Source organism: Lepisosteus platostomus, chromosome 6, assembly GCF_059453375.1.
Source record: "Lepisosteus platostomus isolate fLepPlt1 chromosome 6, fLepPlt1.hap1, whole genome shotgun sequence".
Lineage (NCBI taxonomy): Eukaryota > Metazoa > Chordata > Actinopteri > Semionotiformes > Lepisosteidae > Lepisosteus > Lepisosteus platostomus.
In genome coordinates this window covers 4,231,499-4,247,200 of record NC_142616.1, presented here as the reverse complement: position 1 = coordinate 4,247,200, position 15,702 = coordinate 4,231,499, and the positions used below count along the sequence as shown (strand labels likewise).

At 37.7% G+C, this 15,702-nt stretch overlaps 1 protein-coding gene across 4 annotated transcripts in view; it reads right to left on the bottom strand.

Annotated features, from left to right (window-relative positions):
• Positions 1 to 15,702, bottom strand: part of LOC148659660 (butyrophilin subfamily 1 member A1-like) — a 179,114-nt gene that overhangs the window by 14,507 nt on the left and 148,905 nt on the right. The window contains exons 2-3 of one of the 4 annotated variants that reach the window (XM_088637478.1): positions 15,574 to 15,689; positions 14,705 to 14,795 (exon numbers count right to left, since the gene is read on the bottom strand). The exons of 1 other annotated variant lie outside the window; for it this stretch is intronic. In XM_088637478.1, coding sequence (XP_088493604.1) covers positions 14,705 to 14,777 — 73 coding nt within the window. In that variant the 5' untranslated portion in view covers positions 14,778 to 14,795; positions 15,574 to 15,689. The remainder of the gene's footprint in view (positions 1 to 14,704; positions 14,796 to 15,573; positions 15,690 to 15,702) is intronic. 2 more of the 4 variants (XM_088637477.1, XM_088637479.1) reach the window with 2 other exon arrangements.

The window sequence follows — 15,702 nt, the reverse complement described above, 5'->3', positions numbered from 1 at the left end:
CTGCCTTGATGCTCATCCTGCCTCCTGTTCCCCTCTTACTGCAAGGGCACATTAAACAAGGTGCAGACATGAATCTGGTCTGTCTCCTCATTCACTCTACTGGCTCCTCCCAATCCAGAAAAGCTCACTGCAGCCTCTGTCTGCTCTTGTACTGAACCTCACTGTTCCCAGTGTGTCAAGATCCTTATCTTCTTGATCTCCATTTCAAAAACAGGAGTTCAGCTCACTGTGGATAAAACATCTGTTCCTCCTGCAATCACTGAATTTCTTGGAATTCCTCAGTTCAGAAGATTTCTGTCTCCTTCCTTCACCAGTAAGCTTGACTGCATTCAGTTACATCTTTCTACTGCTTTTTCCACTAGGTGTGGCACAACTCTTGTCACTCTTGTCTTTGCTGGGTCAACTCAACAATTTGATGAAAATCATTCCTTGAGAAAAAGCATCCATGAGCATTGTCTAGATCTCATCTCATTAGATTACATCAGCATGTAATCCTCCTGTCAATATGATGAAAATTGTTCTTGTGTTTCCATGTGCACTGTCGAGATCTCATCTCTTTAGATATCTCATAACATCACCATGTAATCCTCACTTCAAATTGGAAAGTAAAGTTATCTGGCAGTTATCTTTGGAAATCTCGAATGGGCTGTCAGTCTTATAAGATGTGTTTCAGTCATCTCCCACACACCTTCAGCTTTCTACAGATGCAGCCATTCAAAATGGGTGAGGTATTTCGCGGCATACCCCGGTGGGCGTGTCGCGGTACCACGCGGTATCACGCAGTTCACGTGGTGTCACATGGTTAACTATCCGGCGTCGCCTTGTAACACCGCCAGGGGGAGCTTAACCTCTCATGTACAGCATTCGAGCCTTTAATTTTGAACTGTGTATTACAGCATGTTAATCATCAGTCATTAAAATGTTGGTATATTTTATGAAAGCAAGATTGCTCAGTTGGACAAAAGTACACAACCCACCTTTATCAGAAATATTTATGCATCAAAGCCTTTACTGAAGATATTACTAATAGTATTAATAATGGATGACTTTGGACAAGCTGTATACTCAAAGTATAATTTCTTTAGCACATTTGTACAAACACTTGGAATCTGTCCAAGCCATACTTTGTCAGGCATTTTGTTTTACTTCAATGGGCATAAAAACGTCCTTGCTTTTAACAGGGCGTTTCATAATTTCTATCTACGAAAATGATTTAAAATGCGACACTTATCATTCAATTAGAGCTTAAAATATCACAAGGATCCTCAAGAGCACAGCAAAGAGTGTATTAAAAGACACTTGTATTTATCAACGCTTTCTTTTCCGTATACCAGATTTTATGGAACCACTTCAGAGGGGTGTCAGCCAGTCAGATTCCAGGAATCGGCACTTTAAAGGAAAAATACACACCGGTATTCCATTTCTCCCTAACGATTTTAAGCATCGAAGTATTTAACTAGCATGTGAAATAGCGTGTGAAAAAGTGGTAGCTTTAAGCTTTTCTGCTAATATAATATGGAATCGCGTATCTAAAAAATTTAATAACGGTATTCGTGTGCTGCGACAGGGCTGTGTAGGGCTGTTTCGCCTGCCTGTTCATGCGAGCTGTCTTGTAGCCTACTGGTCTATGTGTGTAACTACCAACTGGCAGGTTGTGTGTTTGAATCCAGCTGGTGCTGGACTTTTCTTTTAACAAACATTTCTTCGAAAAAATAGAATAGCGATATTATGGACAATCAATTGACTTTTATATTTCAAAATATCGCAACATGATCGATTCTAAGTCATTTTTGACAATGGTCCCTGCTTCTGCTTCCTGCTTCTATTGTGTGTGTGTGTGCAACTGAGTAAATTTTTATAGAGAAATGGAGGCTGGACAGTATGCGTTACAATATAAACATTTATATTGATTTAAATCGTGTTCTGATTTAAATCGCAAACGCGTGTTTAATTATGTGTTTTTTAATCATAATCAGGCTAATGCAACATAAATTGATACAGTATCTTTGTCTTCTAAGTATCTTAATAAACTTTCAGCATAGCTTTCTACCCTTCAAGATTTATATTTCTTGGGATGTTGGGATCAAACGTGGAAGGATTAGATTATAATCATTTTTATTTGTCAAATACGTTATTTAATTTCTGAATGTTATGTGACACCTACAGTAGTTCACTGCTTTAAATACATCGAATTAAGAAAGTTCTGTGTAGCACTTTAGATCTTTTTTCTGAACCAGGGAAAATCTGATCATGTTTCTCTATAACAATAATAAAAAACTTTATTTTACATATCGCCTTTAAAAGTGGCATCTCAAAGCAATACAGTAGATCGAAAAACAGTTAAAAGGGACCAAATTAAATACCAGACAATCGCAAACGCGTTTTCAATAAAATTATTTTATTCATTCAGCAGTTTGTGAGAGGGACATCCAGCAGGGAGACACACACACACCGGTTTTCATAGACAAAATTGTTTTTTTTCAATTCCTCTTGTCTAACAGGAATGTTTTGTTTGTGGACAGACTGTTAGACAAGAGGAAAAGACCGCCTCCTCCTACGAAGCATTAATCGCGTATCTAAGGAAAATTGCAGTATACCTTTGTTCATGCACATCATTATACAGTATCTCAATTTGTATTTCGATAAAAAAAATCGTTTGCCCAGCCACTACTGTTGTTATTGTTTTTATCCTGTAAAGCGTTTCCTTTTTCTGCGTTTTCCATTTCCTTTTTCTGATCACTCGCTTTCTGGATACACATCTCACCTGTCCTGTTCTTTGTTTTCCTGGTTTGCTGATTATGCCTGCTGCGGTCCAAACCTACCCTCACACCTAAAGAATACTATTTTAAATTTCTTGGCGCAGTTCATTAACCCTTGTATGTGCTGTCCGCGCCCAAAATGCAATTTAAAAAGAGTCAAAAACCGCGCTCAAAATGCAATTTAAAGCTTAATAAGATACACTCCACAGGCAAAATTAAAGACAAAATTAAAGATGATTAAAATCTGTAATCTTTCCACTTGTACTGTGAGTCATCGGAAAGTTTCTGCTTTGTGTAAGGATGGTGAGAAAGCTGTGCTCAATGTATTTAAGGGACTTAAAAGTAAAAGGAGATGCTTCATATTGCTTGACTAATTTAAAAAAGTTATAAATGCAGACGCTCCCTCGGTGCCGCGCCGGGTGTAAATATCAAAGTATACATTCCCAACAAGAATTGTACCCATCTGTCATGCAAATAAAACACCTTGAATTGAATTGAATTGAGGGAGAGAGGGGGGTAGTGGGACAGAGATACTTTAGACAGACTGAAGGCAAATAAGATACTTATGGGTACGCAGGCATTCACGACAGCAACATACGAAACGTTTGCATGTACTGTATAGTTAAGTTATTACTTGGTTTTCAAAGTGCAATGAAATACAATATTGTTGTTGCTGCTGTTCTGGTTGTTTTTATCCCGTAAAGCATTTTGAGAAGCCACCTTTAAAGGCGATATATACTGTAAAACCGCTGATTCTTATGGAATGTGTTCCGCAGGAGATTCAAATTTTTATTTATTTATTTTTTAATCGCGTATCTTAGGAAATCTCAGTATAACTTTGTTCATGAACAGTGACATGTTACATTATCATTCGTTTTTTTAACAAGGCTCGCCAGCTAATGTGAATCGAAACCTGTCTTGCTAGCTTTTAAAGTCGTGCATGTGTAAACTGTACTAGAGGGCATGCAAGTTACTCTGCCCCTTTCAGCTGCAGGGAGTCCCTCTGCTGCAACACACAGCAGACAGAACGGGAGACTATTGCCTTTCATATCTGACACCAGTGAAGTAAAAGGGGTGTCTAAAGGGGTGATTTCAGACCACATTTTAGTTACTTTATTTTGTTTACTTTTAACATTTCTGTAATTTACAGTAGATGTCACAATAGAAGCCCGAAGCCTATTATACTCAGTCTAGCCTTGGATCCTCTGAGTCCCATGACTCAGTCTTGTCTGCTTTCCTAGAATAAAACCAGTTAAGTATTGTGTACTATGCAATTTATATTTTCTGATTCCATGCATTCCCTTAATGTTTAGAGTTTACTATATTCTCCAGACTCAAACACATAAGTACTAATAGCTCTGTCCCTTTAGGAGACTCTTTGCAGTACTGTGTCCCACTACCCCCATGAATTCTTTAGGTTGGGTCTAATATTTTCCAGTAATATACAGAATGGCATACAAAATGCTGTCAGGCAGGTAACAGAAAAGAGAAAAATATAAATATTTCCATTTTACAGACGTTCACACATTTATAACATTTTGGCTCAATAAAAAGCTAACCCAATAATTAAATGTGATAAAGTATAGTTTGGATGTTTATACATTCATGTTAATCGTATTCTTGATTTATTTCAATAAGTGTTCATGTTTCATTTGCTAACTTAGAGCATATTGTGCAATGAAGAATAAAATAGCTGTATGACAAGTGACTTCCTTCTCTCAGTGGAAATTAAAAGGTAGCCTGATAAATTATAAGACAGTAAGAAAGGTTCCAATCAGGAGGAGACAATTTTTTCCATTTTTTTTGTTTGATTGCTGGTAGCAAACTGATCTGAGGATCTACTCCAGCTCTTTCTCTTTTTATCATACAGTACATTTTATTTTCTTGCTTTCTGAAACACAATATAACAAAAAATAACCTCACAAACTCAAAGAAAAAATCCTTGCTCCCCCCCTCCCCTTGGCAGTACTTCCTCCCATGCTTTTAACTAAGGGCATCTAAAATACTGTCAAACAGCTACAATGGTATCTCTGTACAAGGCTTTGACTGTGTCAATCACAGCACCTACCGTTCCCTTACCAGCAACAACATGGATTCTAACACTCAGACATTAAAAAAGTCAGGCCAAGAGAGAAAATACTGAGCTTTACAACATGCGGTACCAGTAACATTTTACCCACAGTAGACTCACCAACCAGATGTGTTTCAGTTTCTGTGATAAGCCTAGATTAATCATATCCTCTCCTCTAGTAGGAGCACCAAGTGTAAACATGTAATGTCCCTATGAAAAATAATGGCAAAACAGAAGTTCACTCTTTCTAGAACATACCTTCCTATGGACACTCCTAAAATGTATAAAATAGTGTCCACAGCATCTCATAATAGAGGCAAATGGGGAACTACAAACTCATTTCATACAATGCCATCCATGAGGGGTTAAATACACCCTGAGAGAAATTAATTTCTGGATAATTCAACGGCTATGATTTCTGGAATATGTATTATCCCAAATATTTTCAAAAGAAATTGAATCATTTCAATGAATCTGTGCCATTCAAGTACCTGCTCCAGACAGTAACCACTGCTAAGGGTTTAAATGAAGCTTGCATTAAAAGACTTTAAAAAAATGTCATGTTCCCATAAAAAAGTCATGCCTTGGAGTATAGACCCCCAAAGGAATGCCATACACTCAAACTGCAAAATAAACACATACAGAAAGAAAGTATTTGTATTGTAATTGCAAATCCTGGTATGAGTGATTGGTATGACTTTCCTCATTACAAATCTCTTATTAGAATTTAAATTTCTCTGTAACTCCAGGTCAGAACAGAGAAAATGTAACTGCCTTAAGGAGTTTACGATTATGAAAAATAGAAGGATAAGCATGATACGTATGTCTTCTGTCATTTTTATAAGTCATGTTACTGAGCACCAAATCTTATTGAGAATATGAATCCATTTAAGGTTTATACCATTAAAGTAAAGGTTTATTCCATGCTGAAAATGTTTGTACCAGACTTTTTTGAGGCCTGTTTAATTGTGTCTGAAGTCTGATGTTGTAAATTTTATTGTTAAAAAGATCCATGAAAATGTCACTACTAAAGTTAGCTGGTACTGTTGGTATTGTAAGTGGCAAGTAGAGCTCATAGTTTACCGCTCCTGTCTTTCTGAGCAAGGAAGAGCTCTTCATCTGCAACAAATCTTTATGAAAGCGACCCTTTAAGAACAAAACAAATTCCATAATTTGGTAACACCATGGCTGAGTCATTCATGCCTACCTCAGACATTGTACTACACTCATACTGTAAGTACTTCACACAAGTGCCAGACATCTTTTTCAACTTTCACTTTTGCAAGTGACAGAACTATAACAATAATTTATTATTAATTACTGGCAAAGGATTGTGTACAGCATATAAAAATTCTCACATACACATACTGTATATCATTAAAACCTACACTTGTTCTCTCAAATCTATAAACAATAGTTTTATATATTTATTTATTGGAAACTAGCAAGTGCACAAAAACCAGGCAGACAGTTGGTAATTCTGTTTGATAGGAATGCTCAGTATTATATCAGGGCAGTACCAGGACCGTTCCACACTCTGTAATGACTATAGGTTATTGTGAAGTTAAAGGGAACTTCAGAGATTGTGCACTTTAAAATTATAAAGTGTTTAATAACCTTGCAAGGGTTTGTTGCTTTTAGTTATCTGTCACAACTTTTTTTTTCCTTTGAGCAGGTGAAAGCCTGGATGAATTTATGAGAGATTTAAATGGTTGAGCATGTGAGTTTGAGGTAACATGCAAATGTGTGTTTCATGCATGAAGCACGAGATATGATATGGCGGCAGATGGTTCACTGAAATTGCTGCTGCAGACAATACAAGGTACAGTATAAAGCTACTGTAACTGCTTATCATTTTTGTCAGAAGTATGAGATTTTATTTTGAAGATGGGTACAGTACAAAACAAATGTTTTCACATTAAAGGACACATCAGTCTTCTGCATTTGGAGAAATTAGCTTTCTAATGTAGAGTATTGAGATTATTTTATTTCAATGAAATTCCTCCAAAATTTAACTTCTGGACATATACTAGAGAAATTGAAGATTGAAGACTTTTGTTCAATGTTACATGTTGTGGCCTGAAAAAAGACACAGGCACATCCTTGCTTGTGACCTAATCTTCTTGCTGAAGTGTCAAGAAATTCTGCTAATAGGCAAAATCCCTACCCAGCAAGCTGTGTGAATTGTTATGTGTAATGTTCAACCGTATCCATAAACTTTGGATAAATTAATTGCTTTGGAAGTACAGGGGTATGACTCATATTCATTCTATTCTATTTCACCACAAAAGCCTGGCAGAACACTGAAGTGCTTTGTGAACAGCTGTTGTGAATGGCTATGAGTTACTAGTAGACCAGCCAGCAGCCATATCACCCTGCAACTCAAAACTGGCACCCCACTGAAGCTAAGCAGGTGTGAGTACCTAGATGGGAGACCTCCAGGGAAATCATAATCAGGCTAATGCATTTCTACATTTTCTGTATGAAACAGCTTAGAGGTTCATACAGAAAGACAGCTTGTGTTTAAATTGAGTGTAAGGTAATTTATGCTTCTAAAGTCATGGTCAGCATTTATTATTGTACTGTGCTGTAAACTTTTTCTGTGCCCAGTCACATTATTTTATAGCGTTTTTATTGTGTTATTAAATCCAGTGGCGCTGTGTGTTAGTTTCCTGACTCCCATGTCACATGGTCTGTGATTGAATCCCATGGAACTATGACTTTATTTTTTAACAAACATTTCTTTGAAAAAATGAAACGTTTCCCTTGGTCAGAGATTAAATAAAACCTCACTCGCACCAAACAAATTTATATTTCTAAATATCACAACATGATCAAATTTAAGTCTTTTTAATAACAATGAATAGTCACCTATGCGTTACAAAATATACATTTATATTGATTTGAATAGCGTTTTGATTTAAATCGTAAATCGTAAACGCGTGTTTAAATATATGTGTTTAAAGGCGATATACTGTATAAAAGCGCTGATTCCTATGGAGTGTGTTCCTCCGGGGATTCAAAAAAATTATTTTAAATAGGCTGATAAAGCTTAGACTACTGTAACTGTATTCTAAACTGTATTACAACAGAACATTGGACAATGCAACGTAAATTGCAAAAATGCACTTGGAATCTGTCCAAGCCCTCCTACAAAAATTACTCGCACGATATGGAAATCAGGTGCAGAGAATAAAGTCTTAAGTAAAAGGGCTGGAGCACCCTTAAGGAGGGGGAACTAATATCGTGACAGAAAGCTATGCTGAAAGTTTATTAAGATACTTAGACAAAGATACTGTATCAATTTATGTTGCATTAGCCTGATTATGATTAAAAAACACATATAATTAAACATGCGTTTGCGATTTAAATCAGAACACGATTTAAATCAATATAAATGTTTATATTGTAACGCATACTGTCCAGCCTCCATTTCTCTATAAAAAATTACTCAGTTGCACACACACACACACACAATAGAAGCAGGAAGCAGAAGCAGGGACCGTTGTCAAAAATGACTTAGAATCGATCATGTTGCGATATTTTGAAATATAAAAGTCAATTGATTGTCCATAATATCGCTATTCTATTTTTTCGAAGAAATGTCTGTTAAAAGAAAAGTCCAGCACCAGCTGGATTCGAACACACAACCTGCCAGTTGGTAGTTACACACATAGACCAGTAGGCTACAAGACAGCTCGCATGAACAGGCAGGCGAAACAGCCCTACACAGCCCTGTCGCAGCACACGAATACCGTAATTAAATTCTTTAGATATGCGATTCCATATTATATTAGCAGAAAAGCTTAAAACTACCACTTTTTCACACGCTATTTCACATGCTAGTTAAATACTTCGATGCTTAAAATCATTAGGGAGAAATGGAAAACCGGTGTGTATTTTTCCTTTAAAGTGCCGATTCCTGGAATCTGACTGGCTGACACCCCTCTGAAGTGGTTCCATAAAATCTGGTATACAGAAAAGAAAGCGTTGATAATTACAAGTGTCTTTTAATACACTCTTTGCTGTGCTCTTGAGGATCCTTGTGATATTTTAAGCTCTAGTTGAATGATAAGTGTCGCATTTTAAATCATTTTCATAGTTAGAAATTATGAAACGCCCTGTTAAAAGCAAGGGAGTTTTTATGCCCGTTGAAGTAAAACAAAATGCCTGACAAAGTATGGCTTGGACAGATTCCAAGTGCTTGTACAAATGTGCTAAAAAAATTATACTTTGAGTATACAGCTTGTCCAAAGTCATCCATTATTAATACTATTAGTAATATCTTCAGTAAAGGCTTTGATGCATAAATATTTCTGATAAAGGTAGGTTGTGTACTTTTGTCCAACTGAGCAATCTTGCTTTCATAAAATATACCAACATTTTAATGACTGATGATTAACATGCTGTAATACACAGTTCAAAATTAAAGGCTCAAATGCTGTACATGAGAGGTTAAGCTCCCCCTGGCGGTGTTACAAGGCGACGCCGGATAGTTAACCACGTGACACCACGTGAACTGCGTGATACCGCGTGATACCGCGACACGCCCACCGGGGTATGCCGCGAAATACCTCACCCATTTTGAAGGCTGCATCTGTATGTCTTCTGTCATTTTCTAAGTCATGTTACTGAGCACCAAATCTTATTGAGAATATGAATCCATTTAAGGTTTATACCATTAAAGTAAAGGTTTATTCCATGCTGAAAATGTTTGTACCAGACTGTTTTGAGGCCTGTTTAATTGTGTCTGAAGTCTGATGTTGTAAATTTTATTGTTAAAAAGATCCATGAAAATGTCACTACTAAAGTTAGCTGGTACTGTTGGTATTGTAAGTGGCAAGTAGAGCTCATATTTTAGATTTTGTGTAGTTGCTAGTGTTGAACTGTGTGTTGGATGCACATGAATTGAAGGAATGGGCAAACATAGCTGATGCGGATCCACAGAGCCAGCATATTAAGATGTTTATAATTAAGGCAATTTGTTTAAATAACTAGGTATGGATACTGATGTGCAAGAGAGGTGGAAAGGCTGTTTCCTTAAGCCAGCACTATAAAATGTTTAATTCTCAGTGAGATGCTGCCATTTCATAGTGGGTTTCTAACACTGTGTATAGTTCCATCCACACAGTGCCTTTACTTCCATCCATTTCTAATCTCTTTATCCAGTACAGAGGATTTGGAGCCTATCCTAGTAAGCGATGGACACAAGGCAGAATACACCCTGGACATAGCGCCAGTCCATCACAGGACAGACAGACACAAACACACACACACCAGGGCCAGTTTAAATCTAACCTCAGAACCTTTCTTTTCAGAAGACTTAGTGTCTGTATCTGCTTCATTTTCTAATTTTGGTAGCACCTCTAACTGCTTGTCTTTCTTATATGCATTTACTTTGTAATCTGTGGTCCTTTTATCTGTTTTTACATCTACTGTATTGCTTTGAAATGCCACCTTTAATGGTGATATATCAAATAAAGTTTTTTATTATTGTTATAGGGAAACATGATCAGATTTTCACTGGTTCAGAAAAAAAGATCTAAAGTATACTAGTTTGTCACTCTTCTCATTCCCTTTGCTAAATGACTTTTCATACTAATCTGATCAATCTGACTGCCAGTTTTCTGTGCTTTCTCTATCCTGCTAGATTTGCAATTATTCTGAAAATTTACATCTTGAAATAACTCATTTCTAAATACCTTTTTCACTGTTAACATCTTGCAGCAACTCTGCAACAAAATATACACTCTGACAGTTCATCCTGCTACCAACATTAAATAAAACAAATCTTAAGATTTCTATATTTATGTCTTTATTTAGTGGTTCCATTAGTGACAAAGGCTAAACTTTCTTGGAAAAATGTCTTTTATGTGTTGCGGAAAAAACTGACTTGCTTTAACAAAATATTTTTACAAATCCTTTCACCTGGCATTTTCATAGTTAGAACTTATGGAATGCTCTGTTAAAAGCAAGGGAGTTTTTATGTCCGTTGCAGTTCTTTTACAACATGAATATAATTATATCGTTATTAATTTCTTGAGATACGCGATTCCATATTATATTCCCTTTTAATCAAATTCTAAAAGTATGCTTGTTGACTCCGGTATCGCGTTAGTTAAAGACTTCGATCCTTAAAATGTTTATGGACAAATGGAATACTGGTGTTTATGTTTTCTTTAAAGTACCGAGATCAGCCATATACTGTATGTTTAAGTTCCAAAATTAATATTGTTTATGGACTTCACACGCGTTGCAGTATGCTCCTATTCTTTTTATGCTCAGGCACTAAGATCTCCCTTCTGCTTTGTGTAAGGATGGTATCAAAAGTAATCTTAAGTGGTGAGAAAGCTGTGCTCAATGTATTTAAGGGACTTAAAAGTAAAAGGAGATGCTTCATATTGCTTGACTAATTTTAAAAACTAAGTTATAAATGCAGACGCTCCCTCGGTGCGCTGCTCTGGTGCGCCGGCTCTTACACAGTGCCTGTCTGCCGTAAGCGTTACAATATACATACCCAACACTGCTTGTACTGCCCATCTGTCATGCAAATAAAACACCTTGAATTGAATTGAATTGAGGGGAGATGTAACGAACAGTTCTTTCCGGACCCTATGCGGACGACACAGTCCGACGGAGTGGGGAAAACACTGGGGAAACATCATGCAGGAAAACGGGGCTGAAGACAAGGGGGCGTGTCCAAGGTGCGCTGGTGCACGGGGGAGGTGTGGCCGAGGCGAACAATCCAAGAGAGTAGTCCTAGGGAATATCCAAAAACACACGAGAAAGTCCAAAACCAGGAGATCCATCAGAACAAAGAATTAAAACCACGAAGGCCGGGTCGGAACCGGCGGACGGGGAACAGGAACGGGAACCGAGGTTAAAACCTTAACGGGACCAGGTGCTTCCTGGTCCCGGACTCGCACGATATGGAAATCAGATGCAGAGCCCGGATGAGCGTCAGCGCCTGGCTTTTAAGGGGGAACGGGAATAGGGCGCAGGTGCATGGAATAAAGTCTTGAGTGATAGGGCTGGAGCACCCTTAAGGAGGGGGAACTAATATCGTGACAGGAGAGGGGGGGAATACTAAAGCCAATACTGGCTCAATACCCTCAATGGGCTTTGACGTGCTAATGCGTTGGTTTAACAGTCCGGGTGTGGCAGGCTTCCAATGTCAACTCGACTCGATTGGAAGACAATGAACGTATTTTAGCCCTAAATGAATTAATAGCAAACATGGTTTACATAAAATACATTTTTCCAAGAAAGTTTATAATAATACGATCTATAGTTCAAATCTGAGCCTACTGTAAAAATAAAGGAAAAGCATTTTCAGAGAGCAATCACGCTGTGTTTATGTAGAAAAAGCGATTAGGTTTATGAGCAATCTAATAACCTATTCACTTAAAACGCTATATAAAATAAAGTTTATTTAGAGATGAATGATCAGTGTCGCAGTTTAAATAATTTTTGTAGGAGGGCTTGGACAGATTCCAAGTGCATTTTTGCAATTTACGTCGCATTGTCCAATGTTCTGTTGTAATACAGGCTAGAATACAGTTACAGTAGTCTAAGCTTTATCAGCCTATTTAAAATAATCTTTTTGAATCCCCGGCGGGACACACTCCATAGGAATCAGCGCTTTTATACAGTATATCGCCTTTAAACACATATATTTAAACACGCGTTTACGATTTAAATCAAAACGCGATTCAAATCAATATAAATGTATATTTTGTAACGCATAGGTGACTATTCATTGTTATTAAAAAGACTTAAATTCGATCATGTCGTGATATTTAGAAATATACATTTGTTTGGTGCGAGTGAGGTTTTATTTAATCTCTGACCAAGGGAAACGTTTCATCTTTTCAAAGAAATGTTTGTTAAAAAATAAAGTCATAGTTCCATGGGATTCAATCACAGACCATGTGACATGGGAGTCAGGAAACTAACACACAGCGCCACCGGACTTAATAACGCAATAAAAACGCTATAAAATAATGTGACTAGGCACAGAAAAAGTTTACAGCACAGTACAATAATAAATGCTGACCATGACTTTAGAAGCATAAATTACCTTACACTCAATTTAAACACAAGCTGTCTTTCTGTATGAACCTCTAAGCTGGTTCATACAGAAAATGTAGAAATGCATTAGCCTGATTATGATTAAAAAACACATAATTAAACACACGTTTGCGATTTAAATCAGAACACGATTTAAATCAATATAAATGTTTATATTGTAACGCATACTGTCCAGCCTCCATTTCTCTATAAAAATGTACTGTTGCACACACACACACAATAGAAGCAGGAACCGCTGTCAGAAGGGAAGATATGTTCAAAATATCGCAAATATTGATCATGTTGCGATATTTTGAAATATAAAAGTCAATTGATTGTCCATAATATCGCTATTTTATTTTTTCGAAGAAATGTTTGTTAAAAGAAAAGCCCAGGACCAGCTGAATTCGAACACTCAACCTGTGTGTTATTAGTCACACACCTAGACCAGTAGGCTACAAGACAGCTCGCATGAACAGGCAGGCGAAACAGCCCTACACAGCCCTGTCGCAGCACACGAATACCGTTATTAAATTCTTTAGATACGCGATTCCATATTATATTCCCTTTTAATCAAATTCTAAAAGTATGCTTGTTGACTCCGGTATCACGTTAGTTAAAGACTTCGAAGGTTAAAATGTTTAGGGAGAAATGGAATACTGGTGTGTATTTTTTTCTTTAAAGTACCAAGACCAGCTATATACTGTATGTTTATGTTCCAAAATTAATATCGTTTATGGCCTCCACACGCGTTACAGTATGCTCCTATTCTTTTTATGCTCAGCTACTAAGATTTCCCTTCAGTGGTAAAATTCAATATCTACAACGGGCCCAGTAAAGACGTTTACAGTAAGTCTTTCTACGACAGACCAACGGACCACGAGTGCCCCTGTCGGTCAACCAATCACAAACCGCGTCATATTGCGTCATGATACGCGATACCGCAGCCAATTACCTGCGGTACGTGTCTGTACCGCACACTTTGAATGGCTGCATCTGTATAAACTCAGCTCCTGTCATCTCCTTCAGAGTCTGTTATCAAGGTCACTGGTTCTCAGCACCCTGGTCCTCAGGTCCTTTTCCTCTCTCTCCCCTCCTGTATAGTCTTCCTCCTGTGTCTGATTATCATGGTTATTTGTCTGGGGGCTTGATAAACCAATCAATCTTCATTTATTCAGATAAACCTTCCTTCTCAATCAAATTGTGACTGATTGTCATGGCCTCTTCTCCTGATGCTACATTTGGATAAAACAATCAGTCCTCATTCAGATAGACCTGCAGCTGTCTGTGTCATCAATAAGGAAGTTTGTTCTCCCTGCTTGTTATGTAACACCTCCATCTCCATCAGTTTCTCACTGTTCCAGCTCCTCAAATCCCAGGACACTTCAAGATAATCTCCTAGTGATTCTCTTTCCAATAAAGAGAAAGGCTTCCTGGTGTCTTGTTGCTTCTTTCTCTGAGCTTTATGAAATTGTAACTAAATCTGTATTTAGAACAAATCTCTGGCTGCTCTTGTCACACTGGTACAGCCTCCTCAGTAACAGGTCGGCAACCAGTCACCTCATGACACACCTTCAACTCCAGGCCTTTCCTCTCACAGCACTACTATGATAACTTAATACTCCCAAATGTTCTTACCGAAGATGAAAGAAGTGATGAAACAACAGATTTTAAGAGTTACAATTCTGTGTTATCAACTTCAGAAATCTGATTATTGGAAACTACTGAAATTTTCAGTCATCAGTGTGAAATAAGGGTTCCAGTCAGGTTATGGATTAAAACACCAATAACAGTCTCTCTGTACCTGATCGTGAGACACAGGACTGGTGGAGAAACAGCAGAGTCACAAAGAGCCACTGTGACTGGTCAGACTCCATCTCTGAAAGAAAGAAACACTCTGAAGGAAAACACACTTATGAGTTTCATTTTATCTTTAAAATAAAGGAAACCTCCGACAGAGATTAAATGTCTCTAAAACATGGAGACAGTAAACTTAACTGAAATACACACTCACCCTGTCTTGTAACTGTGCAATGTTCCCATTAACAGAAGCACTGATCATGCCAACCTTTTCAATGAAATCTATGTCCAGAGCAAAAGTACTTCCTGCAGTGAGAAGTTCCTCTCAATCTTACTCCTGACCTGACTGTTCACTCACACACTGCTGTACCTGACTGATCTCACTGTCACTCCAGCACACAGCAGCTTCAGTCCTGACCTGACTGTTCACTCACACACTGCTGTACCTGACTGATCTCACTGTCACTCCAGCACACAGCAGCTTCAGTCCTGACCTGACTGTTCACTCACACACTGCTGTACCTGACTGATCTCACTGTCACTCCAGCACACAGCAGCTTCAGTCCTGACCTGACTGTTCACTCACACACTGCTGTACCTGACTGATCTCACTGGCACTTCAGCACACAGCAGCTTCATTCCTGATCTGACTGTTCACTCACACACTGCTGGATCTGACTGATCTCACTGTCACCTTTTACAGATGGACAATAACATACCAGATTCACACTCATCTTTTTCTATACATACATTGTCATTGATCTCTGCAGTACTAAACACATCATACTGAATTAAATCTACAAGGTTCAGAAATATATCATGTTTCTTGTCTTCTTACACAGCTAGACAATAACAAAGCAGATTTACTCTCACCTGTTTTTATATTAACAGTATGTTTACAGTATTAATTACAATCCAGATTCAGAGCGAAGTTTTTTGTCTTTGCAGTGTTCAGAGATGTGGTTCTGAGAGAGAGAAATGCCATTCAACTACAGGAAACAC